Here is a 27,013-nt window from a genome sequence, read left to right as displayed (position 1 = left end):
AAACCTACAAGTAGAAGCTGCTTTTATGACAATGCATACATAAATGACGTATGCAGTTTTTTTTTTTGGGGGGGGGGGTTCTTTCCAAGATTATACGTTAACCCATCAGCTTCTCTAGAGTGTGCACACATCAATTTGTGTTCTCAGAAAAAAAATACATAAAAAGTCAAACAAGTTGTTTATTCATCTTCATCCTTTTTTTTCCAATTCTCTTTCTCCTCCTCCCCTTAGAGTCTGTTGGATATTGGATTCTGAAATGTTTCTGTGTTATATCGATTTCTGCTTACACTTCAGAGCAAGCAGCTCATATGGCCTCGACTCCAATGTTTTTTCTTTGTTTTTTTTTCTGAACACAATCAGCTTCTTCTCTGTTTTTTCTTTCACTGATTCACCTGATTTTCTCCTTGTGGCCTGAAGTTAATCAAGCTAATTGAGACAGCAAGGTCAGAGGTTAAAGATGCACTTGAATGGAAAGACTTCATGGTTTTTGCAACACTGTTGTTCAGAGTCAACTTATCTGACATTTAGCATGTCTGTATCTCTTGGTGTCAGCTCATCAGATCCAAATGTTTGTTGCATTCTAAATTTTACGTTGAGCAGCCATTGAAGTGATTCACTGTTTTACACAGAAGTGAAGCGTTTGCTGCCAAAAACTGAGTGCTTGAGTTGGAGAAATGTTCTGAAAAGTATTGACTGACACCGACACTTCTCTCAAAGTGTACATTTAAAACACCATATACTATATGTTCACTTGCAGTAAAATGTTAAGAAGTACTTGTCTTCTTTGCTGCTTGAAGGTGATTTGGACCGAATAAGCCTGAGAGGTTCCGCTAAAGAGATGTAAAAATATCTTTAATCATGAGGGAACGTTCAGAAATAACATTAAAGCAAATGGAATTGTTTTAAACTAGAAGTGGAAGGCTGTAATCTTCCTTTAATAGACGTTTGCTGGAGCGTGAAATGCTCTTGAATCGTCCGTCATCATCACAGTCATCCATAAATAAGCACAATGAGCTGCACTGATGAGGCGTCCCGTTGGTTTTTCAGCAGCAGGGAGCTCCGACAGACACACAGTGAGGGATTCAGGTTTATCCAAAGAAGACCAATGACAGACCAACTGACCAGCAGCAATACACTGAATCGGCTTCCTGTGATCCGCTCGGTATGATTGGATTAAGCCATCATCCACAGTAGATGATCCGATCCACCCTTCCGCCCACACAACAGCCGGATCCCTTCTGCTCCCCTCACTTGTATAAGCAGATTTGACAGACAATGGTATTATACACTTCACCACATGTCTTTCATTAACCCAGGCAGGGTCAGCCAGGTGGTGGCAAGGCCAATCTGGAGCAGTACTCTGATCAGTACCAAAGACCTCCAGGGGTTTCCTTCTAATCTTGCCCTTTTAGGAAAAGAAGGCCAGAAGATCGTCAGTCTTGACTTGCTACAAAACTCCTTTTGTCCTTCATGGGTAGAGGGATGCTGGGCAGATTCTGAATTAAATTAAATTAATTAAATTCAATTTTTTTTACAAATTTAATTTGTTTTTCTCATAAATAGTTTCATCTCTTTTCCTACAGTGATTCACAAGAGGATTCAGCTACAAACTTTAGATTATTGTTGGAATTTTATTTGGTAGTCTAACACAAAGTGGTGCGTAATTGTCAAATATTTTTTTAGCAGTAAAAATCTAATAAGGATGCTGTAGAACCAAGTATTTTTGGTCTATGCAAAATCTTAGAAATGAACTACATTGAGGTTTTTTTTTTCTCATAAGGGGAAAATGTAAAAAAAATAAAAAGAAATTAAAGACTTTTTGATTTACCTCCGCATACTAATATATTTTTATATATCCTTAAAAAAAAAAAATAGAGTTTAAAACTTAAAAACAAACATTTCCAGCTGTAGTTCTGGAGGGATTGATTTGCACTTTGCTCTGAATTGTCCTGACTACTGCCCTGCTGACCGAAAGGTCACTTTACTTGTGATTCCTCCTGCTGCTCTGAGCAAACTCAGAATTTTTTAGGAGAGTCTCAGAAGTTCTTGCATTTCATGATATAAAAAGAAGAAAAAAAAATCAATCCAACTCTGAACAGCTTCTGTAGAGAGCTGAGACTTCTTTCATGCTGCTGGAGGAGAAATGCCAAATAAATAAATAAAAAAAACAAAACACCAAAAGGTATATGCATTTTTCTTGTCCCAAGACAAACTCTGTGCGTGTCTCTGGTGGGCTGATGAACACAGGAGGAGTTGCTGGTGTCCGGCTCCTGACCAACACAGAAGCTCCTATGGGGAAGCTGCAGCGGTGCATGTTAACATTCTCAGATTCTACAACAACGGAGCGGCGTTTGGGGATTCTGAGTGCGCTCCGTGAGCCTTCAGCTGAAGGCCGCTGCTTTCATGGCCTCAGCTCCAGAAAATCCCCCTGAACCAGCGGAGAGCTTCAGGTACCGCAGGTCCCAGTGGATGAAAACAGAGGAGGAGGCAGGTGGAAGGAAGGAGAAATGGAGGAGAATGATGAGAAAAAAGGAGAGAGCAGGTTGGAAAGAAGAAAAGGAATAAGGGGGTGTAGGAGCAGGGCAATAATGATGGGAAAAGAGAAAGAGGCTGACTAAGGAAATATCAGGAGCAAAGCGAAGCAACGGAATAGACAGATGAGTCGACAGGATAATCTCGTCTGCCAGCAGGGGGCACTGGACTCATCCTTCATTACACCATCTGTTACACATTTGGCAGCTGACCCGGACAGTGAAACCCCATCGACACACACACACACACACACACACACCAGAACATTCACTTTGGACCTCCTCTGCTGTTCATTTGCAGCAACACGTGGACATATGACCCCTGTCTGTCCACTTCGGTGTGGGAGCACGCATGGAGGTCTTTCACAGGTTACTAATCTGAACAAGCTGCCGGGATTCATCAGCTGATTACGGCGCCCGTCCCTACCATCATGCTCAGCAGCACTATCTGCATGTAGAGTTAGACGTTAGAGTACTAAATGTAAAGTTTACGATGAGTCAAACTGATCTCCACAACTCAGTATAGTTTCTTTACCTATCATGAAGATGGTTTTAGTGCTTTTTGTTTGTGAAAATTCTCCCTTCACTGGTTTATGTACAGAGAAGCTAATAGCTGGATTTCACCATAAGATCAGAAATATCAAAAATGGAATGGTTGGATAAATCTCCAACCTGAAATTGGCTGCTGTCTACTGCAGATAGAATGCTGACTCCTTAAAACTACTAAATTAAATCCCACTTTGCAGAAGTCCTCTCACTGTACTTTTCGATTCTCCTAAGCTCTTTTTCTATAACAAAGTCACATAAATTTGGCCACATGAGGGCGATGTCTTTGTCTACATGCATTATCCTTTATAAGCATATTTTTCATGAAAGGGGGCATGTTTCTAGATATAGATTTTATAGGTTGCATGTAATTACTCACACATTAATGTCAGCACTGGTTTGTTGCATGCACATCCATCATCCTGGAATGTGAGGTCAGGAGTAACACACTCACACACATATACCTCACACACACAGAAGTGTGATGGTCACCTCCCCTGCAGCGGAACAGCATTTCCTTCTCCAGAGAACAGCAAAGTCACAACTCAACAACCTTTCACTCTAGTTCCTTTCCTTCTTTCCTTTCCTCTCTTCCTTCCTTGTGCCTCCGTCCTTGAATCGGTTTGCCCAGAATAGTAGCTTGTTCAGCTTGTTAGCGACAGCAGCGGGTGTTCCTCTGTCTCTGGAGACTGAAGGGGAGGACAGCAGTGGACCACAGCTGCCCTGCCAGATGTGAGTCTACACTGTCTCTCTGCAGTCAGCTGGTGTTTGTATTGGCATGCTTTCGCCTCCTATGAATCTAAATCCATTCATCTAATAGTGTTAACTTTTCTTTAATAAAATCTGGACATCTGTAGATATTCCTTTATTAAAGGAAGGTCCGTGTGTGTACATGTGTTTACTTCTTTTTTTTGTCTTTTCTGTGTGCGTAGGTCTGGGTGTGTGTCCAGATGTATATCCCCCAGTGTGTACCACCTCAGACACGATAAGATTCATGCTTGGTCTGCTTGTGTGCAGTTTGGCTTTTAACTCATCAAATCGCCTGTGCGCTCTTAGCGATTTCCTCAAATCTGTCACCATTCTGACAGCAAGTCAATTTCTTATTTGCAGTTTGTCCTGCTTGGGATTGGTCCAGGGTGAGTTGCTTTGTTCTCATCGGAACCAATCAGGACCGCTACATTAGGTCAGATTGTCTTTAGTAAGGATTGATTAATCATTTGAGGCCTTGTTAGTACCCTTTTTTTAAGCTTTTATCTTGAAATCTATATATTTTGTTTACTTCACTGTGCATGTTAATGTATGAGCTAACTTTTGTCCTCTGGTATTGAAAATCTATCTAGAGAGGAGAGAAAAGAGCCATTTTTTTCCTTTGTCAGTGGAGACTGCAACTTTTGCTATTCATCACTGTCATTAGAGCATCTGAAGAAAAGGTATGATTGTATTTACTGCCTCTCTCTGCATGCGTCGTGGCTTCTTTTCTACCCGGACCAGGAATGGATTCGGTACTGATGCAGCAGCTCCTTTCTCCTCAGACTTTGACCTAATTGTGGGCTCAGTCGACCGGCTGCTGAGTTTGCTTGGTCGCTGGAGCTCATTAAAGCACAAAACAAGTCAGCCACATACACAAATGCACTCTCTAACAAAGATCCAATACTTTGATTTAAAAGGACACTTTCAATAATTTTTTTTAAAATCAGATATTAAGATTGTTTTTGTCTCTTTTTGAAAATTATTTTCAGTAGACAGGACATGAAAAGCATATATTTTGAGTCACTCTTTTACATTTAATCAGAAATTCTCATTATTTCATTTAACTTTGGAAAAAAGCAGTTCATCCTGAATCACACAGAAATATATACTCTGATTTAAAGTAGGTTAACATTTTGTGACACACAATATTAGAATAAAAACATGTTCTTTAATTGGTAAGGGTAGATAAGTGAACTCATTTTATTGCAGAAGGCTGCAATAAAATGAGCCTCTAGATTTATTAAACACTACTGGCCCTACTGTTAGCAACTAGACATATATATGTCTAAATCAGTTCTTTTCTGTATGTTATGAGTTCATAACCTCCACCTCAAGCCTAATGTAGCACATTAAGAACATTTCACATCACATTTTGCACATTCAATTTAAAATGTAAAGAATATTTTTGTGTCATTAAATAATCTGACATACTGTAGTTTGTGAATTACCTGCAAAACATTGATTAGCATTTACTGAAATTCCATAGAATTGCAGAAATGTTAAAATTGTAATTGACTTTTGTTCTTTTATTTTGAGAAACTCTAGGTGTCTTTATCATAGCTCCATTGTGCTCAAATTGTCTGTTTCTTCAACATGTTTCATCTTTGTAGGGTAAATAAGGCTTAATTTTTCATTTCTTTGAGTCAGAGGATTTACAAAATAATAGTGCAATCATGTTCCAAATCTTCTTTTTATATCTTTATTGTCAAGTGATTGATTGATTGATTGATTGATTGATTGATTGATTGATTGATTGATTGATTGATTGATTGATTGATTGATTGATTGATTGATTGAAGTGAAAGGGTAGACAGTGTATATTTTAATTTTAAACATAAATATCAAGACACAATCCAGAATGGAAGATATTGAATATTGAATTAACACATTGGGGATTTTGATTTTAAAGAGCCGAAAGTGTCAATGCTACCTCAACAGCAAGTTTAGAAATGATCTGAAATTAATTTAATATTGCATTTAGTTTAAGAGACATCTTAACTACAGTTAGCATTTTTCTTACAGTCATGGTTGATGAAAATCCCAAACTTCCCCCTTCACCAGAGCAATATGCTCATCTTTGGCCAATCTGTGGACTGGATTTACTAACTGCTAGATTACAGCATTCAGTAAAAAGAGATGAACTTGAAACATACCTGTTACTTCTCTCACTGAAATAAATTGTTAAGAAACATAAAAGGTGATGGAGCATAATGTTACCAAGAAAACCAATCTTTTGTGTACATTGTGGTAACAGGATTAACCATGAACTCAAATGTTCTATATTTACTTACGTATTCATACTTCTGATCAGACATTGAGTCCAATTTATGTCTAGAATTTTAGAGTTTAAGTCTAAAACTAGTGTAAAACCTTTGCATTTCTTACTTCAACTCAAAGTCAAATTTCTCTTTTCTGCGTACATTACCATTTTGTTGTATTTTTAAAAGTTGAAGTCATCTTCCGTGAGCTAATCTAATGGCACTTCCAGTCAATCTAATAAAGGTTACTACATGTCAGTAAATCACCTTGTATGAACCACAGTCCCATTTTCCTTCTGTCAACTTGTAAAATTCTAAGTTTCAGTTGTGAGAACAATTTGTGTCCTTGCGACAGGTTGTTGGTAAGAGATATTTTTGTTATGTGTCTCTTGAATTTAAACATTTTTATATTCCTTTTGGAGACAGGGTTAAGAGCTAAAAAGCAAAACATTTCTAGCAGAGAATAGAGGTACAATTAGGCTTTTTTTTTTCAAGAAAAAAATCAGAAAGCCATTTAGAGAGCACAGGGGACTATTGATCAAGACCTCATTAAAAAAATCAATAAAAATTGTATCTCAACTGAAGAAAAAAAGGGCAAAATGCTGAACCAGGACTTTTGCGCACCACTGTATTTTCTGTGTGACTGTCATTAGTAACAGAATCAATGATGTTATCATCCTTAACTGGTCGCCTGACATTATAACTGAATGCTTCTGAAGCTCGCTCACCTCCATGAACGTTAATCAATAAAACTCTGACTCAGTCACTATTTCTCAGAAGTTTCCAGCCTAAAGCATGAGTCATTACACAAACCACCGACACGCACAGCAGGATATCATCTGGCCTCCGCAGTTCGGCTAACAGTGGAAGCTGAAGGGGAGGTGTTCACACTAAAAAGACCAGACTGGAAGGGGTTGGCATGGAGACCTTTGTGAAGGCAGCCTTTGCAATTCTTTTCCATCTCTTCTTTTTTTCATGACACAAAATGATTTTTTTTCAGTTTCCTCTTTAAAAACTGGCAGAGCTGAAAAAGCTCAAGGATATCAGACAGAAAGGTGTGAGGTGAAGCCCCACCACTCAGACCCGCTGTCTGTCTGTGAATGGCTTCGGTGGGGTCACAACGTGCCGCACAGTTCAGCACGTTGTCTGGCTTCCCTCGTCTTTGCAGTTTAGCCTCAGTGCACATATACAGACAGTGAAGCCAGGGGCGGCATTGAGTAGGGTAGGTGTATTGTATTAATGGTTACACATGAGAGGAAGCTGCTCAATGAACTTCCTGTTTTCTGTTCCTGCTAATTTGACACAGAGGCTGGAGATGAATGAAAGGAGTTAGGCAGAAGTAGCTGTGTTTGTAACCCTGATCCAAGCAGTACTGATGAATATGCTGCAAGTATCCACACCATCGCTTGATGAAATGACTTAAAAAATAAAATGAAGAGGTGCTTTAAATTTGGTCTTACTTTGTTCGTTCTATGTGTGACACTGCAAGGCAATAAAGAAAAAAAAACAACAACAAATAATTAATTGGTTTTAATGACTTTCATGGCTATTTAAAAAAAAATAAATAAATAAATAAATGTTGCACCCAGAATATCGTTTCTGTGGTCTTTATTCTCAAATTCTGGTCAAAGATCAAGATTGAAAAGAAAATCAGGAGAATCCTGTATCTTAGGTATAATGTGAAATTATTTACAAATTCGTCTGATCTTACAGGTTTTTAAAATTTTACGGACTTTCCTTGGCAGACATATATTATTTTGTGTCACTTGGCAATCATAAATCAAAGCTACATGTGGCTTTCCTCAAGGTTCTATTCTCAGAATACTTTGTACTCAACATCTGTCCCCTATTATATATCCTCTTGCTTAAATTATGCATCACTGCAATATCTTAGGACATTTTGTTTATGTGTCACAGCATGACCAGAGTCACAGAGCAGGGGTATCCATGGTATCTATGGGTGCATAGTTCAGAATTTCCTCCAGGGCTGATAATGTTTTTGTGACTCTTTCCACCACAAAGTGGCCAGTTTGTGCAGCATGTCATAATGACAAAAACTTTGCTGGCTGATAATAAACATTGACAAATTAGGGTTTGGAAGACTTTATCCATGTCAGAATCCATCCTTCAATTTCATTTTAAGGTTTCTTGTTATGTCAACTCAAAACTTGTTCCACAACTCAGGTATATTTTAGATGTACAATAAAAAGACCTGCTTAGGCCTAAGAAAACAGCAACGAAATTTTGTAGTTTCAGACATAGCAGCTGCTTGTTTCTCCTGTTTTGCTATACATCTTTCTTTTTTTGAAGTATGCACAACCATGAGGAAAAAAAAGCAACATTATTCTTGCATAAAATTTCCAGAGAAGATGCAGCTTCTGCCATTAAAAAAGAACAACCAGTCTGAGCTGTCTTGGCTTCGGTGTCTTCTTCTGTTTTAAGTCTCACTCTCACGGCTCCACCTGCTTTCATGGAGCCCACCCACTCTGCAGGGAAGTGTTATAATGAACTCTGCTGCCGGTGTGATTCAGAACAGAAAGATTACATAAAGACGGCTTCATTCTGTATGTTAAATCCTTTAAACATGGTCTGATAATAACTTCCTTCCTTCTAAGAATACCCTGGGGGGTAATAAAATAAACCTTAAATCATCTTCCAGTTTTTTCCCATCTCAATCTGTAATGTCTCTCTGTCTGTCTGCTGTTGAGTAATTTAGAAAAAGGGAAATAATTTAAAATGGGATCTGAGCAACTAAAAGTGATTGGGCCAAAGTAAAAGAAAAAAAAGAGAGAAGAAAAAGTAGAGAACTGAGAGAGAGCAAAACACTTAAGAGAGGAAAATCGACTTTGAAAAATGAGAAAGAGGGAGCGCCGGGTCAGAGCTTCACCAATAAAGTGAAAAGAAAGATAAAAGATTCAGCCTTGGCAAGAGAAACCGAGGCGCTTTCCTGAGAGCTCTTCAGCCCGGTGGACACATCCAGCCTCCTGCTCCACTCTCCCACAGCCATTTAACTGATTTAATTCTCCAAAATGGAGTCTCTTTGTCAGTCTGAGCGGCTTTTTTTCTCAGCTGTCACATTTGAAACTCTCTTCTCAGCCTCTTCCGCAGTAAATCTGTTTAACAGCGGTGCATAAAAACGACATAAATTCAAAGGATGAGTCGTGTCAAACAGCACAACAAGCACGCTAGAACCTCATAAAGACCCGCGATGTTGTCAAACACAAGGTAATGAGCTAATCCCAAACAAGGATGCTGTACAGGGAGATGGACTCCATATATGACACAATAAATGCTCTGCTGTTCTCTGTCTTTTAGACCACTCCTAACATTGATGTTTTACCTTAACATTTAATCGACTTTCTACAATGTTTGTGCCTACAGATGATCACTAGTTTAGAATTGATCTGTAGATAGTTGTTCTACTCAGCAATTTTTTGTTAAAAGCCTCTATACAACCTCAATTTATTTGCAGTTATTTATTTTTAGAAATTAGTGTTGTTTTGCTTTTGAATGCATTCTAAATGATATCACATGCAAAAATTCCAAAATTTGGTACTTAGTTTGCATATCATTTAAATTAGGCACAACATAGCACAATTCACACCACTAGAGGGTGGTAGTGTGCATCTAATAAAAATCTATGTGTGTAGAAAATGTCCCACCAGTCATTAATGGTATACATATGCCACCTCTGCACAACCACAATGTACAACAGGGCAGGAAACAGATTAAAAGACTAACCAAAAAGCTTCAGATTGTGACGAAATGTTAACAAACTGTGAAGACTGTTTGTACTTAGTGTTGCTGTCTTACAATGTGAAAGTTGAGGGTTCATCCTGCCAAATGTTGATGTGGCCCTCTACAAGGCACTTAACCATAAGTTGCCTACTGTCTGATCTAATTTAGTAGCACATTCATGGCTAATAAACAAAAATAAGCATTTTAGATTTATGGTATTTACTAAAGTTGGAACATTTATGCAATGATCATAAGTCTTTGGGGTCCCTAAGCAGTAAATTCAGAGAATAAGGCTAAGGTGGAAAAAAATTGTCCCATCACACAGCACCTAATCAATAACCATAATTCATCAATAGGTAGACTAGGGATTTCTTTAGGACCCCTTTGGCAATCTCTACAACCTGGACCTAAATACCACTTGAGATTTTACTGTGCAGAAAATGAGCCTTGTGTTCAACTTGTCCAGAGGCAGCTTCCACTTTTTTTCACCACTGAAGCATCTGAAATTGATAGTATGGCACCACATGGTGGAGGTGTGGGTTGTGGTAGCATTGATGAAGATTTATTCCACAACTTTGTTGGAAAAATAGGATTAAAAAGGAAAAAAAAAGCATGATTCATCTTGCTGTCAGTAATCAGTCCCAAAGTTTTATGGATTGTAAAGATTAGATATTTTAGAAAAACATAAGCTGCCTTAAAGAACAGAACTTTTTAAGCAATAACAATGTGTCTTTTATGAACACAATGAAAATACCATGGACTAAGAATAAGGGGGTTTGACTATGGGACTGGGTTGCCCACAGTCCCGAGCTGTCCCTTATATGTAGTATTTGAGAACAGGAAGCAAACCTGGGGAAAAAAAGGGAAACGTTAATACGCTGGACAGGAGCATATTGACCAAGCATTGTGGTTAATATTCTCTGAGTTTGCAGCCAGAACAGATTTTATTAGATGAGTTCTTACCTTTTTACTGGTGTACCCAAAGCACAGTTAAAAGTGCAGAGATCTCACTAACAGGCAGCAGACTTCACATCTGTCAGTGTGTTTATTTGTTGTGGACAGTGTTAACAGGAAGCCTGGAGCTGTGAAAAGAGCACACAGTAGGAAAAAAGTCCACAGCATTATCTCTGGCCCTGTCAGACCAAGCGCATGTTGAGCCACACTGCCTATTTGTTCACCTCTGAAGTTTCTCTTTTATGCATCGAATAACACTTTCCCTGCAGTCACATTCCTTAGAAACCTTGGAAGTATGCAATGTCTGTACCCATGTTTTGAAGATGTCTTTCTTTTCTGTATGTATTTCATTTCACACCACTTTTCTTTACATGTCATTTGTGATTCACAAAGTTCAACACTCACAAGTGACTCGTCAGTCAGTACAATAATCCAGCACAGTTTTTTTTTATCATTCTTATGATTAGAGGACATTTCAAACCAAGGTCAGTCGACCTTAAAGAAAGAAAATCAGACAAAGAAGAATTGTCAGGTTTATTTTCCTGTGTATGAAGAGAATGTGTAGGTACACAAAAGCCCATAATGACTAAAGATTGCAACATGACATGTCCTGTAACTTCAACTGAAAAGTCTTTTATCTGCAGTGTTAGGAATATTTCGCATTCACTGCTAATTGTATAAAACATGTCAATGTCAACTTGAGAACGTTCTTAATTTTAAGAAACAGTAAGTGACAAAAAAACTATTTAAAAAACTTGAAATTTTTTCTTAATCAAGACTTAAATTGTAATTGACTAAATGTAAATAGCAGTACAGCAGCTTGTGAGTTTTGCTTTTGAACCTTCTATATTTGATACACCAACTATAATCAACCTATGGACCATAACTACAAGGATTAGGATTCTAGCATGATGCGACCTTGCTCTGCCTTAAACGCAGGTTAAGGAGTTCCACTAACCAAGGAAATGAGTACAGTCCCCTGTGAATCAGAATGATTTAGTTGGGGTCATTTTGGCATTTGAAGGTTTTTTGGCCTAGATCCAGGGCTATGGAAGGACAGTCCAAATATTTTATGGCCTGGGATCACAGGACACTCAAAGGAGACCTGGATGCTGTTGCTGATTTAAAGGGTTGTCTGATTTTTGCTCTGGACCTGTTAACTAGACCCCAGTAACATGTGAGTTACTGGGGTCTAGTGATTGTTACAATCTGAAAGTTGAGGGTTCATCCTGCCAAATGTTGATGTGGCCCTGCTAAATCAACAGGGCCACATCAAGTCAAGAATGGATGAATGGATGGTCACAATCCTTTAGAATTAATAAACTGGACTGAAATCTTGATTTAAACCTAACTCATAAACATATAATTAATTTGATCTTTTACTTTGTTGAGGATTAGTAATTCTTAACCTCATTGAAAGTTTGATTTGTCCATATTCTCCATTAGCACTGTCTGTGGAATATATAATCTTTAAAAAAAAGACCAAGAAACAAAAGAGCAAACAGCACCAGTATTGACTGCATACAAAACAGCTCAGGGTACAACATAATTGTAATGTGTCCTTGAAGGAGAAACGCATATTTATCATTTTTAACAGCTCTTAGTGTGGCACAGAATTGCCTTTAGATAATGTTTAATGTTTCTTGTGGAGAGTACAGGAGAACAGAGGAGGCATTTGCAAAGATACATGTCTGATAAGAAATGATCTTCTCATCATGTACGAGAAGGCCAAACCGCTTGCATATTTGTATGTACAAGAAAACATCTGACCTTTACTTTGTCTGATCTTGAATTTTTCTGAACCATGTGAGGAATCTTAGTAATTTTCTTTGGTTGAACCCTTCTTTTGTCCTTTGGTGAAATAAGAGAACCCTCAGGTCTCCCCACAGTGAACAGCTATACAAAATTTAGTCTGAATGTGTGTTTCCATCTTTGTTCTAGTTTTTAATTGCTCATCTGAGTTTAATTACTATTACATTCTACTTGCTCTTTGGCTGGAAATACAGATTTTAAATGTATTCACTCTTAGGTCTGAAGTTTTTTTTCATAATATTGGAAGAAAACTATGGAAAGTAAGAATAAAATGTGCAGGACTATGGTTTTGCTTTTCAAATATGTAATAAAATTGTGTTTTCTCACAATAAGTACAATGTTATTCAACACAATTTTATTTTACTTAAATTCAATTTCGTTTTAACTCGAAAACTGCGTGGAAGCCGTTGAAAGAGAAACGTATTTAAGAAAGTTTTTGAACTCAGAACCCAGTAAACATCATATTTTTTTCAAATATTTTGTTCATTCTCACTCCTGAAACATTCATACAGTCTCATTGTAGAGGAAGTTAAAGTAAAAAAATAACGACTTCTTGACACAAGATTCAGCTAAAAGCTGTTTCTGCAAAACATTGTGAAGCAGAAGCTCAACCTTGACATTTTTGCAATATTTTAAGAGAAAAGTGGTAAATTAGAACCCAAATGGCTTTATAATAACTTAATTTTCATTGTGTGAACATATGTCAAGGAGCAATGTTGCTTTAATACCAGCTTTGGAACACTGGATCAGATTTTTACTCTAGGAAATGCTGAGAGGTCAAAAGAGTGTTTTGTTCTCCTGTACACAAACATTTTGTGAATCTGCAGAAGGTTTACCACCATCAATGCATTTTTGGGGGATGTTGCAGAAGTGTGCAGAGTGCCTGTAGGCTGATATGAAATCCTCCTATACCCAAAGTAAAAACATATTCTTGATAGAGATCCAAAAGTCCCTAGCACAACTTCATCTTCTTCCAAGGTACAGTACATGGGGAGTAACCACAATTTGGTATTGTGAGGACATCAATAGGTTCACCCTAATGAAGGCCTCAAGCTGAAACTCATCATTCTGTCAAACGGTTTTGCTTTTCCACTATTTCAAGTGTTGCATTGGGTCTCACATTTGCACATTCTTGCCACAGGTTAAGCTTATTCCGAGTACAAGTTGAACTCATTTCGAGCTGCCATTTGTCATTGATCTTCAGGCCAAGACAATATGTGTAGTTTGCGTGCTGAGCACAGGACAGCCAATATGAGATTCAGCTGTTCTAACGATGAGGTCAGAGTTATCCAGTGCCTGCATTTGCAGTCACGAATTGTTAGATGAGCAGAACACAAAGAATGGATGAATGGACACGTCAAAGTCAACATCACATCAATTTTCAAACAGGATTGTACTGGTTTGTTTGTTTGAGCATTCATTGCCCCTTTTAACTGGCAAATAGCTGATCTTATTAAATTATTAATGAAATTAATTACTTTAATTCATATTTTATTGCAACTAAATGAACTTGCCTATGCTATAAAATCGATATAAACAAAGTGCTTTTGCTTTTTTCAAATGAGCCCTAATGAAAGAACCAAAGACCTTCATTCTGTGCACATTTAACAAGTGTCTGATCTGAACCCCGTAGGCGATCAGAACCTTTAACTGCCCGCCAAACATCGGCAGTCTCATTTCTTATTCTCCCTGTAAATATTAGCCTACGCTAAAATTACACACAGCATGTGCCTTGGAGCTTCTTGCAACCTGGCTCTGATTCAACACTGTTGTGACCCACTTCTCAGGATCAATGACATCTGGAGGATGGAAGAAGAAGAGGGGGGAGAGAGAGAGAGAGAGAGAGAAGTAGAGAAAGGGAAAGTTGATGTCTTACAAAGTGCTTGGTAGGAGGTAACTTCTGGAGCAGGTAGCATGGAGGAGGAGGTTCTAAATGAGAACGGTGTCCAATTACGGGTTTTCATAACAGATGCTGGCACAATGGGAGAAGGAAGGAGGAAGAGGAAGGTGTTCTTAAGAGGGGACAGATTGGAATGTAGGGGGAGAAATGCACTGAGGTATAAAATATAGAGTAAATGAATAATGTGATGGCTCTAATTCCTTAAAACTGAAGTGTCAGATCTGAGTTGTCCACTTTAAAGATCTTACTTTTCCTCTGTTAAAATGCAACCTCACTATGGTTGCAGTATTGCATGTTCACAACAGCCAACAGCCACAACCCCTGAAGCTTTTTTGTGAGTGTGGGTGTTAATTCCTTTATGTCTGCAGTGCAGCGCCAGTCATAACTCGAAGGTGACCGAAAGCATTGTTCGTCACAAAACACAGCAACAGTAAATTTAAACGAGTTTGCAGTGGAGCTACGGTTCTGATGGTAGAGACAACATTCTTTTGTACGTACGTATTTATACATGTATGTATGAAAATCAAAACTTTTCCATTCAAAGTATGATATACCACTGCTGAACCTCTCTCTGCTTGTAATAACTTTATTATTACACAAGCCTTTGTCTATCAACAATTCATTCTTGATACAATACAGAACTTCAGTAGGTACATTTTCAAATTAATACACCCCTTAGTCTCTAAAAATGCCAATAGAAAACATACGGGTACATTTCTGCAACTGTGGATGTTACATTATCAAACTTATAGACTGATTACTTAAACATACAGGTACATTGACCAGAATGTGTCATTGTGTCATTATCTTTCCAAAATTCACAGATCGTTTATCAAAAATGCACAAATTACTGCGAAATTCTGACTGTTTACCTAAAAATTATAGGTCACTTTCAGAAAACCTGGGGCTTATCTTGATACCAGGTTGTTTTTCCTGAAGAATTTACAGGCTATGTTTCTAAAGCTTTCAAAAAATGTACAGCTTATCTTCCTTAATAAGGTTACCTTCACATAATTTGCAAATTATTTTCTGAAAATTTAGTTATCTTTTGGAACATATAGTTTAACTTTATGAAGCACTTTGGTTGCCATACTGACTAGAAACTTTAAAGTTACTTTCAAAAACTGACAGGCTACCTGTCCAGAATGTATAGGGTGTTTTCCTTGAACTTAATGGCTTCTCTCAGTGACTGGGATAGTTACTAACAATTTATTGTCTGGAGCTTATTGGTTAGTTCACAAACATCACAACCTTACCAAACTTGCTGCTCACATTGTAAAAACACTCAGGTTATCTACTCAAAATATACAAGTTATGTGCCTAGAACTTACCTTCTGCAATTTTTCTCATTCATTAAGTTCATTCATTAAGTTAGAGTACTTTTTTCAAAAATATTAAGGTTATCTTACCAAAACGTTTAGGTCTTCCTCAAATTTACCCCTCCCAGTAATTTGCAGCTTCTAATGCTATAAATGTAACACTGATTTTTGTCATTCCAAATTAATTAGCACTAATACAATTTGGTCAAACATCATAGCCGTTAGAATGATGTAGAGCTTTTGCAGTGTTTGTTTTGGTCCTCTGCTGTCAGTGTTTGAACAACATGGTAGTAGTTGCAGTAGTGAGGAACATCACACTTTCACTTATCATCTAAAAATGACAAGGACTTGTAAAATAGTACCTCCTAAACCAATAAGGTAAAAATTCACTTAAAATTGCTTGTATTTGAGCTTATTTGTATCATGTTCTACCATTTATGTAATGACAAATAAAAAGTCCTACCAAATATCATTTTTGATTAATTTAATTGTCCAATATTTACCATATTTAGTAGGGACATTGTGAGTTCTTGCACAGTTCAGTTATTCCTACATTTCTTAATTGTTCTTCAAGTTTATTTAGCATTCTTGTGGCTCTGCAAACTGCTGCACAGTTAAAAAAAAACAACATATTTTTCTTTTTTTTCCTTTTTTTAACAGACAGATTTTATTGACTCTTCTTTTTGACATTTTTTTTTCCTCATTGATGAGAAGTTTTGCATGGAAATGTGTTCTGCGTTGCGTTACCAGAGGTGTAAGACGTTCGTATCTATCCTCTTATAGGTGGAGCGTCGTCGAGCACCAGGCCGGAGAAGGAGGCCGGACAAATCAGACTGCCTTAAGACAAAACTAAAGACACAAAGAGCATCTTAAGCTTCCATTTTTTCCTCCTCCTATTTACAAAAAAGAAAACACATTAAGTCCTCAAGCTTTTTTTTTTCTCTACTCTGTGCTGCGATTCTGAGGACTTCTTTTTCCTCTTCCCTCCTCACCTGCGGTCATGAGCTGTTTTTTTCAGCTTCATGCCTCACTTTCTTGGAATTCCCATGCAGGAGAGTCACATCAGGAAACAATGTATGAAAACCACATTCTTTTGATAAGAGAAGTTGACCTGAATAACACGGAATCATCTTTGGTTTTACAGCATCTTTTCTTCTCAGTCATGTCCTTGACGGGTTACTTTTTCGGAAGTGGTGTTGATTTTTCAGGGGAGGGTTTTCATCTTTGCCGCTCTTTTCATTTTTTGGATGATACTGAAGCCTAAGTGGAAAGATCACAGTGGATTGAAGAGGGAATCTTCTCCTTTTATGGGCATTCTTTGCTCTTTTTCTTGTTATTTTTTACAGCTGCTTTGGCTCTGTAAATTGGACTTCCACATAATTTTGTTTGCAGCCACTTTTTCAACAATATTTTTCTTATTTTTGTTGCCCTGGTGCCTGTAGTTGTTAAATGACAGTCAGGGTTCGGAGGACAGGGTGACTGGCAGATAATCAGCCGACACGCCTTCTCTTTCAGTCCAATAGGAACTCTGGTAGGAATTGTTTCAGAAACTGTCTTTCTTTTGGCCTTCATTGACACTACTGCCATAGGACATTTAGGCACAGTTAAAGGAACAACCTCAAATACTTACAATTGTTCTTAAAGATGAATGGAAATAAGTTCTCATTGTGGGTTTGATATGGGGGTTGATCCAGTGTGCGTTGCACTAGACTTTGCATAGACACTGGAAGCTGGAAAATAAGGAAATAGTAGTAATAAATCAGAAATCTGTTGTGCAAAGGTGCTATTTCATTTGAAGGGGCTTTAGAAACCCTGCTGTATAGAATTTTCAACCAAAACAAACTATTAAGTAAAGGAAAATATCCTTTCTGCCTATATGAGCCAATACTGTCTTAGCTCATTGCTACAAGTGGTTTTTCTACCAAACTGGTACTAAAGTTGGCTTTGCTTTCACAAAATCTGGTATTATAAAATGTCTGACAGAGTAAAAAAGCTGTTTTCATTTAAGGCTGGAAATTGATTCTGAAACCACCAACCTATTGGTTGCTTAGAACTCCTGACTCATTTTTATGTTGAGTCTGGCTTGCTCAAGACAAACCTCCCGACCTGCAACCTGAGCAAAAAGGGATATGATCTCATTATCTCATCTCCTCAGTGTTTTTATACTAAACAGAATTTTTCTTTAGTGCCACACATAAAAATTTTTTCACAGCTTTTATAATTTATTTAATTTATAAACCGAGTTTTCAACTCTGTAAACACTGATGGCCTTTTAATATCACCACCCAGTGTTTATGATTCCTGCTTAAAGCTGTGGATGTGTAACACCAGTTTGCAATGCTTATAAATATAGATAAAAAAAAAAAATCACATCCACCATTTAAAGTGTTCACGCACAACTCTTCATTTTAAGTGTGAACCTGATCAGACATGACGTCAGAAATAAGAACAGAGATCCAGTAGTGTTTGTAGACAAGTTGTCACTCTGCACTGCGATCCTGTGATTCATTGATCTTTTTTCAATAAACCCGTTAAAACTAGTTCTAGAAACAGCCCCAGTTTAGGCCTGTAACCACTTTGGTGGAAAACCACAATGGATGAATAACTCCCTTAGAAAACACATCAGTCATTAAATGGCATCTATTTTTTTCTCTGGCATCTAAACAGATTGAGCTTTAATTGTTCATTTTAAGCCTTGCCACATTAACGGTCTTAAATCAAAGCCCCAAAGGCTGTTAAATCATATAAAAGAGATCAGTACAGGAGACAATTTACTATGTGGTGTTAACCAGTTGAATTTTAAATACCAAATCTGGGGGGAGGAGGACATCCAAAACAACACAACACAAAAGCTGTGTATGTTCTTGCTTAAGTTTAAATCTCTAAAAGTTTTGTATCACTAATTGCCAAAATAAGTGTCATATTAATTGATTTAAGTCATTTTAATAATCTTCTTTAATTTGTTGGTTTATGATTGCGATAACTTTGGACCCCACTTTCCACTTTTGAGCTTTTCTTGACAAAAACTCAAAAATATTACAAAATGTACTCCTAATTAATGCATTTAAAACGACACTGCAATTTTTAAATTCGATATAGGGTTTCTTATTACATTGTTTTTCTTGAACCATGTACAGTACACTCATTAATCTGAGCCTTTTTCTGTCTAATTTCTCCTGCTATACTATATATTAGGCCAGTCATTCTGATCTCAGCTCTTCTTTCCTCCTCACTAATAACTTTTTTTTTTTTTTACAAGTTCCATGTAAGATTTAACTGCTGGTAAATTCAGCTATCAAGGCAGTTAACCGCCTTATTGACCTGTTAATGAAACCCCTAAACTCCAGGCTGTCGTTCAGCTCTCCTCTTTCCTTGTTTCTTCCAGTGAATTGATCTATGTAGGACTCAGTTAGTTGGTTTGTACCACAGCTTAGTAACAATTGGTCACTGATCAAAGGCTTGATTTTTTGTAAGTGCAACAGTGTGTTTAGTTTGAATTATACCAGTATGTTTATGGGCTATAAAGCTGTAAAACGGTGTATGAATTTGAGTATTTGTAGTAATCACTGGTTTGCTGTAGGAATCAAACAGAGCAGCTTGGTGTCCCGCTGCCGTTCCTGTGAATGTAATTTGTATCCAGAGGTTTTTATTACAATAAACAAGTGCTGTCACACTCTAAAATGGCAGTTTGTGTGTTTGAGCTTCAGCTTCTATGTCTGCTCTTTGTTCATTATTCTGTTTAAACACCAGATGACATATTTTTGCTTTAACCTAAAATGAGCTCTAGAAACTGTTTTGGTCCCACTTTTTGCTCCCCTTGTGAATAGACATTATGCTATGTTTTATAAAATACTTAAATTAATACCCCTTAAAAGTGTTCATTATCTCACAGAGCACAGTTATGGTCTAAGTTTAAAGTTTAAAACAATAAGCCCATGTTTCTACTGATTAGATTTTAAGTTGCAATATTATGATATCAGAAGGTCAAGAGAGAGATGAATATATTAATCTGAATATGATCATTTTCCACATCTACCAAGCTGATATGTAGATGTCTAATGTTTTTGAGCCACTGAAGAAACTTTTTGGTTTTTAAAGATGGGATCTGTCCTAATATAAACTGGACACTCGTTCTCTGATCTTGGATTGTTCAACGCAATTCTTATGGAGGTATGATACTGACAACACCTTAACAGATGGTCTCTTTAAAAATTTAAATTTTAACCTTAAATCCAAAAGTAAATATTTATTTTGGGATTTATGACCATAAATTCACAGAGCGTTTGGAGAAGAATAAGCCTCTAGCTTCACAGTTCCCCCAGGCATCTAACAATGGCCATGAGATGTTAAATTTATATGCAGTCACTAATTATCCTAAGAAAATAATTTTCAGTAAGATAGTTGAATCATTGAGGTATAAGAGCAACAAAACATTTCATTATCAGAACAAAAATTCATACACTACATGTACATCTAGTCTACATACGTTTTTAAAAAATGAGGTCTAAGTAACATGGCTGCAGGGGCAGATATATTCCTTTGAGGGTTCTGAATGCCATTGTGTTGAACTGTATTTAACCAGGTGTGCTTTTCAAACACCAGCAGCTCTCTGAAGTCATATTTACCTCTCCTGGGACCTTTTACCTTTCTTGAATAAAGCTGCAAGGGTTTTATGTCACTTCACCATAATGTCATAATCAGCAGCCCATCTGTGGAATGCTTTGGAGTGTTTCTACGCTAATCTCGTCTTATTTCTTCTTGTAATGATTTATTCATCCATCATAGTTTACTGAGTTTAAAGATGACCAACATTAACATGAAGAAGACAAATCACTTTTACTTTCTGGGTTATTAATTATCATTGACTCACTGAGACTCACTGAGAAAGAATTGTAGTGAAAATAACTTGGTGTGTTTGAAGTTTCTCGGAAAGGTTTCACCTTAAGCTCTCTGAAGTTTATGTCTGCTCACTCAGCTTCGCTGTTGTCATTTTTCAACTAATTTTCTCCTTCACTGACGTCTCCACACCAGGTTCCACACAAACGCTCACAAGTCTCGACTGCGGTCACCCAAACTTTGCGGCTAAATTTATATCAGCTGTGAAATCTGGGGAAAATGTGAGGATGTGTGTGTTTAAAGCCTTCAAGCAACATATATCCTCATATTAATTTAAATATAGAAACCTGTCCTGTCCTGTGGAGCCTATACATTATATGATGATTTGTCATGCAGTTATAACAATAAGTTTTTTCTAACATCTTAAGCTAACTGGGGAAATTTTGGTTTGTTGATGGTGTCATTCATGCGTCAGAGTTTCTGAACCTGTTTACTTGAGTGGGTACACTTCATGATTCAGATTGTTTATTTATTATATAGTGCTGATGAACTTTATTCATATTAAATGGTCTGCAGAAGTCACTGACTGTGATTTGCTGAATGAAAGGATCATATATCAACATCTATTATTTTAACTAGCTGCATTTGCAGCATTCCCTTACATATGTCTACATCATGACATTAATGGCTTCCAGCCTATTAATGCTAGAAAACTTGCTGCTACAGATCTATACAGATTTACAGAAGGCTGCCTGTTAGAGTTGAACATGGACTATGATGGAACAATAACAATGAGAATGGATAAAAAATCAAGTTGTTTTTAGCTCAAATGGAGTGAATGGCTTTAATGAGCTTGTGATCTGAACTCGTAATGGTAGCTTATGTGTTTGAGTTTTCAAACTCTGCTTGTCCCAGAGGAATTCCATATTTAGGCCTTTGTACTTGATGTAGTAAATACAGACCTGAAAAAGTTTGTGTGGGAACCAGACCATTTTCAGTGCCGCTGTTTTTTTATTGATTAAAGCCAAACTGCAGGCTTAATTAATGCTATGATAAACAACACCCCTCTCCTTCTCTCGCCATCAAAGCAACCACTAAGCTCACTCAGATGTGCACACACATGTACGCCTTTAAAAAAAAGAAAATGAAACACACATACATAGTTTCAGATGCATGTAAAAAATGTGGTCTGTCTCTGTGGTGCAGCAGAACTGTGTTTATGGCTGTTAATGAAAACTGAGGCCAGAGTCCCAGAATCCCAACGCTAATCACCATCCAACTCTCTGGACAGCAAAGAATGAAGGTTAGAAGGGGGTGGGGTAGTTTAGCGAACACGGCAGATGAGTGCACTCATGTCTGAACATGTGGAAGTGTTGAAAAGTGGTTAAAATAGGGTGCATTGCATGTAAGGTCTACAACTGTGATTACTTTTTTGTTCTTGCCATTTTTATAAACAGCAGGCTTTTCTAAAAATTCTCACTATGATTTTACAAAGAGGTCTACTCAGCTTCCATTGGTTGATGGTCCACATAAAAACTGGAAGAGTGGATGACAATCTGAATCACATGAGCTAATGGTTAATTTTGTTGCACTGTGGGTGGTTCTTGTTGAATTATTATAACTAAGTAATCAAGAGGGCAAAACAAGCCAGAAATCAACATTATTGCTGAGATATGGCAATATTTGTGAGAGAAGTATACTGGAAATAATTAATAATAACAAAATTATATTGCCTAAATGTTATAGAAATGTCTGTCATAAATATTCTGGATTTGTTTGAATGTTTTTACCTGCATTAAAAAAAAAAGAAAAAACATTGCCTGGCAGTCTAGATAAAAAAATGGTTGTTTACAATATATTAATATATTAATATATTGTATCAAATTAAGAAATGTTATTATTGTCAGCTCAGTAATCTATAGCACATTAATGGGATTTATACAGAGCTTTCATCATTTTTGGGCAAAATATGAATCATTTGATTTTTAAAGGATGAATTAATAATGAGTATAATTGAAATTTATGTGCCAATTAAAACATTTGATAACTGCCATTAATTCTACAGTATGCAGCTTTTACAAAATGTGTAATTTTCTATTTTTGTTTAAGCTGCAACATATTGCAAGGGGCAGCGATGAGCATGGTCATGATTGACAGCGCTTGCTAAGGCTCTGCTGGCTCTGATTGGTTGTTCCTGGCTGAGGGGAATACTTCTGCATTTATTCCTGGGAGAACTGGGCAGAGGAGCTAATTATTTTTTCACAGATAATCTGTGAAAACTAATAATAATTATAATAATAATAATGATGTCATCACAGATTATACTGTCATGACACAATGACAAATATAACAAATATGTAAAAATAATAATTAATAATAAATAATAAATAATAATAATAATAATAATAATAATAATAATAATAATAATAATAATAATAATAATAATAATAAAAGTTACATATTGCACCTTTACCTAAATTATGATAGCATTGAAATAGAATTCTGACTACAGTCAGATTTTACAGAATTATTAGCATGACTTATACAATTTTTTTTTTATTGTTTTGAGAAAAGCAAATTCTAATTGGAGACATGAGCATTCCCTCAATATCTTAAAATTAATCAGTATTGAATCATTTAAACGTAGACATGTATGCCCCAGATAAAACTGAATGCTTTCAGTATAAGATGATCACAATCTCTGTCTTTGCTTGTGATTGTCATGGACGGAAATGAACACTTGGCTCTGCGCTGCAGCGTTCACTGTGCATCGAAGAGTTTATTAAGCCCACTCTGACTCACTGAACTTCAACTAGCTGTAGAAAATGGACCATGTGAAGAGACATGGCTGCCCAGAGAGAACTGTGTGCGAGACTGGAAATGGAATTTGGAATACACAGAACTCTACTTCCCTGCTCCACTGAGACAAATACTTCTTCCTCTCAGAAGGTGGTTACCCGCACATTTCCACATTTCTGTGATAAAGAACTTCATTGACCAAAGTGAAACAACGAATTCCAGTTGTCAGACTGTAAAAATGACTGTAGAAGCTAAATGGCTGAGTACATTCCCCAACACTCTCTAATAGCGGCAAATCAGTCCAGTGGTGATTCCCTTGTCTTTCTCAACCGTCCATCTGGAATGTGTGTAAAATCTGGTTTTCTATTGTCTTTGGACTTGTTGCAGACACAACGTTAAATGCTTATTTTCCTTTTTGCTCCATTTAAGTAAAATCTGGTATACTGATTACACTGTGTGATGGTCCATCGCATTCCTGTCGATTTATTTCCTTTTTTTTGCTGGAGCTTGACAAAGGCTTCCTAAATTAATCGTTCTTTCATCTGCTTCTGTTAGTTATTACTGTCTGAAGGTTCTGGATGCAGGACTGGGACTCAAAGCTGTCCAGTTTAGACTTGCTCCCTTGTCCTTTACGCTCCTTTTTTTTTAGATTCATTGAGTGGTTTAAAACAAGTAATATTTATTCAGACACAGATGTCAGAGGAAATACGTCAAATAGTTTTTGGAAAAAAAAAGTCTGAAGTAGCTCAAATAGTCAGTTGGTATCTCAAACTCTTGCTGAATCTATGCCAGAATGAATATTAGCAGTTCTTCAGACAAATAAGTGTCCAACTTCGTACAAGCAAGTTTCTGCGAGTGCGATGGATAAAACAAAAATACAGCTGTGCATGCAGTGCTACGGCAACAACTGGAATGGTTCCAGTTCCACGGTGGTGATATCATGTGCTGCCTGCAGACGTTTCTTGTTTGAATGCTGCTATTTTCATGCTCGTTAGTGATGTGTGGGTTTATTGTATTACAACAATAAATCACGTCAGTCGTTTAGGGATGTTTCTGTGCTGTAAAGAAGATGACACATAACTGAATACGTCAAAATATTTGTAAACTTTGGAAGAAGAAAAAAAATTATATTCCTTGAATCAACAGCCATTTGGACTCTAAAGCATCCTTTGCAGTGCACGTCCAAACCTTAACCAGCCTGTTACAGCGAGTTCCTCACCACACACAAACACCACCACAAAAAGCTGCACGTTTGCGCACATATATCCAGACACAAAGACAAAGACACAGAAAATCCAAATAATTACTGAAGCCAGAAGTCAGCATCACCATGCAGCCAGCGGTGTGCGCGCGTGGGTGTGAGGGGGTCTGTGTTTTCTGTGTGTAACGTGTACTTTAATGAGGAGACTGAGGACAGACCGGTTTACAGAGAAAAAAAACTCCAAATCCCATTACTGCACCGGTTAGTGTGTGTTCACGGCATCTGTGTGTATCATTGTGAGTTTGTCGAGCTGTGTGATTACTGTGGGTTTATTTTCAGTGTGTCTGTGGGTACGTATAGGTCTGCCTGTGTGAGTGTGTATGTGTGTCCCTCTGTGTCCATGGTAAACAGCGACTTCTCATTAAAGCTTTCCGCATGGCTGCAAGTGAATACCGAGTCCTGGAACCTGGATAATCCACTCTACAACACAAATAATACACACACGCACAATCCAAAGCTCTGTGCAGCCCGCTGACTTACAGACCTCATATCAACTCCACGGTCACCTGAAGGGGGAGATAATATATAAATAAAAGATGGAGACAGAAGAGATAAAAGAAGAGGAAGAAGAATAAGGAGGAACATGAGGAGAAACAACAATTGCGGAAAACAAAAGATATGCAGCATGCAGGACTGTTGGAGGGAGAAGGCAAAGGAACAATTCAGAGGATGGGATCGACTAGATTAAGAAGTAAAGTCACTAAAAGGAAAGGGGGAAGAGGAAGACAAAGAGCAGAGGAGGAGCAGCCAAAGGGAGTTGGTGTATTTGTCAGTTTAATCCTCTCCTATTAGCAGCTCCTCTGTGTGCTGTAAGGATTAGCTTGTTGTTTGAGCTCCAGCAGGTCAAAGGAGGGTGTGGGTAGGGGTGGGGGTGCTGAGAATAACGTCCCCGTGAGGAGCCTTCATCGTCACACGCAGCATCCACCTCCCATCCTGGAGCTCCCTGAGAGGATTCACAGTCATTTTGCTTGTAAAGAGCTGAATGACCAATGAGGTGTTGAGTCAGGAAGCGTTTCCCACAGCGACAGTTTAGAGGGCCCTCCCCTCAATTAACCTCTTGGCATGGCTCAAACTCCAAAAAGCACATACAGAAACAGGAAGAATAATATGTGCATTGATATGCAAGATAAAGGCCATGCACATATCAGGTCAGAGTGAGGCTGCTGCTCATAATTCATAACACACACCGAAAGAGTCGCACACACACCAAACAAAACCCAAAGCTCAGCGGCGGATGCTGTGTTTACGATTCGGGTCACACAGCTAGAGTAAAAAGCACACGCAGAGGCAAACATGGGTCAGCGGTGCAACCCTTGCTTCTAATGCAGAGCACAAACGCACAACAAACACACGGCGAGTTTAAGGCCAAAGCTCAACAGGGAGTGAGCAGACACGCAACATCATGCGCCGAACACAAGTTTCCCGCAAACTTCCCCGCTTGCTGTAAAATGGTTCTGCCTGGTTGATCACAAGACAGGGCTCTCTGGCATCTGCTTAGGCTTTAGGGCAGAATTATCGTTCAATAATCTGAAGGATTTGATTGGTTGAGCAGGATTTGGTGGGTGTGGCGTGTGAGGCAGAATTGAGGGAAATAAAGTGTATGATGGCCTGCAAACAGCACACAGACAGACCAACTATCATATCACATCACATCACTCCACAGCATATGTGTGTGTGCGTGTGTTTGTGATGGTTTTGGGTCATATGAATGTATCTGTAAATGCAGCAACAGTCAAGTGTGTGTGTTTTTGTGTTACACAACAAAAGACAAAAGGAAGGGTTCGGGGACATGACTGCATGTTGTGCGTGTATATTGCATGGAGGGAAGTGCTGTCCAGGGGGGAGATCTTCTTCTGCTCCAGTTAGAGCGGTCAGACACCAGCGCATCCATCCATGGTCCACTTCCTATGCATTTTCTGTTGACCTCTGACCCCTGCTGGTTGATTTTAGGTCCGGAGGGATATTTAGACCCTTCATCTACGGGGACATTTTTTACTTGTTTGCAAAAGAATTTTGAAAGGGAAAGAAAGGAAAATATATTTATCTTGACAAGAAAAAATGTCCGTTTGTTATAAAACTTCTCCTGACAGGGGATGTAATACAGCAGCATTATTTTATCAGTAGCCGAACTTAGATAATTTTTCTAACACTAATCCTTTAATTTCTATTTCCCTCCTTCAATCAATAAACGAAACAATGAATCCAAAGATCCTTCCAATATACTAATTTGTTGTTCAACCTAAAATGACGCAATGTTTCTAATCCATGTTCCATATTTTGAAAGTTGTATGAATAACAAGCTGTCGTTT

General features: G+C 37.7%; 1 protein-coding gene across 2 annotated transcripts in view; it reads left to right on the top strand.

Moving 5' to 3' along the window:
* Positions 1-27,013, top strand: part of LOC102219051 (protocadherin-1-like) — a 195,952-nt gene that overhangs the window by 125,930 nt on the left and 43,009 nt on the right. The window contains exon 6 of one of the 2 annotated variants that reach the window (XM_023329086.1): positions 16,592-19,467. The exons of the other annotated variant lie outside the window; for it this stretch is intronic. Coding sequence (XP_023184854.1) covers positions 16,592-16,650 — 59 coding nt within the window. The 3' untranslated portion in view covers positions 16,651-19,467. Of the gene's footprint in view, positions 1-16,591; positions 19,468-27,013 lie in introns of those variants that run through there. 2 annotated transcript variants of the gene reach the window in all.

This window comes from Xiphophorus maculatus, chromosome 23 (genome assembly GCF_002775205.1).
Source record: "Xiphophorus maculatus strain JP 163 A chromosome 23, X_maculatus-5.0-male, whole genome shotgun sequence".
NCBI lineage: Eukaryota > Metazoa > Chordata > Actinopteri > Cyprinodontiformes > Poeciliidae > Xiphophorus > Xiphophorus maculatus.
Note: the sequence above shows the minus strand (reverse complement) of the source record. Positions and strands in the feature narration are given on the sequence as shown.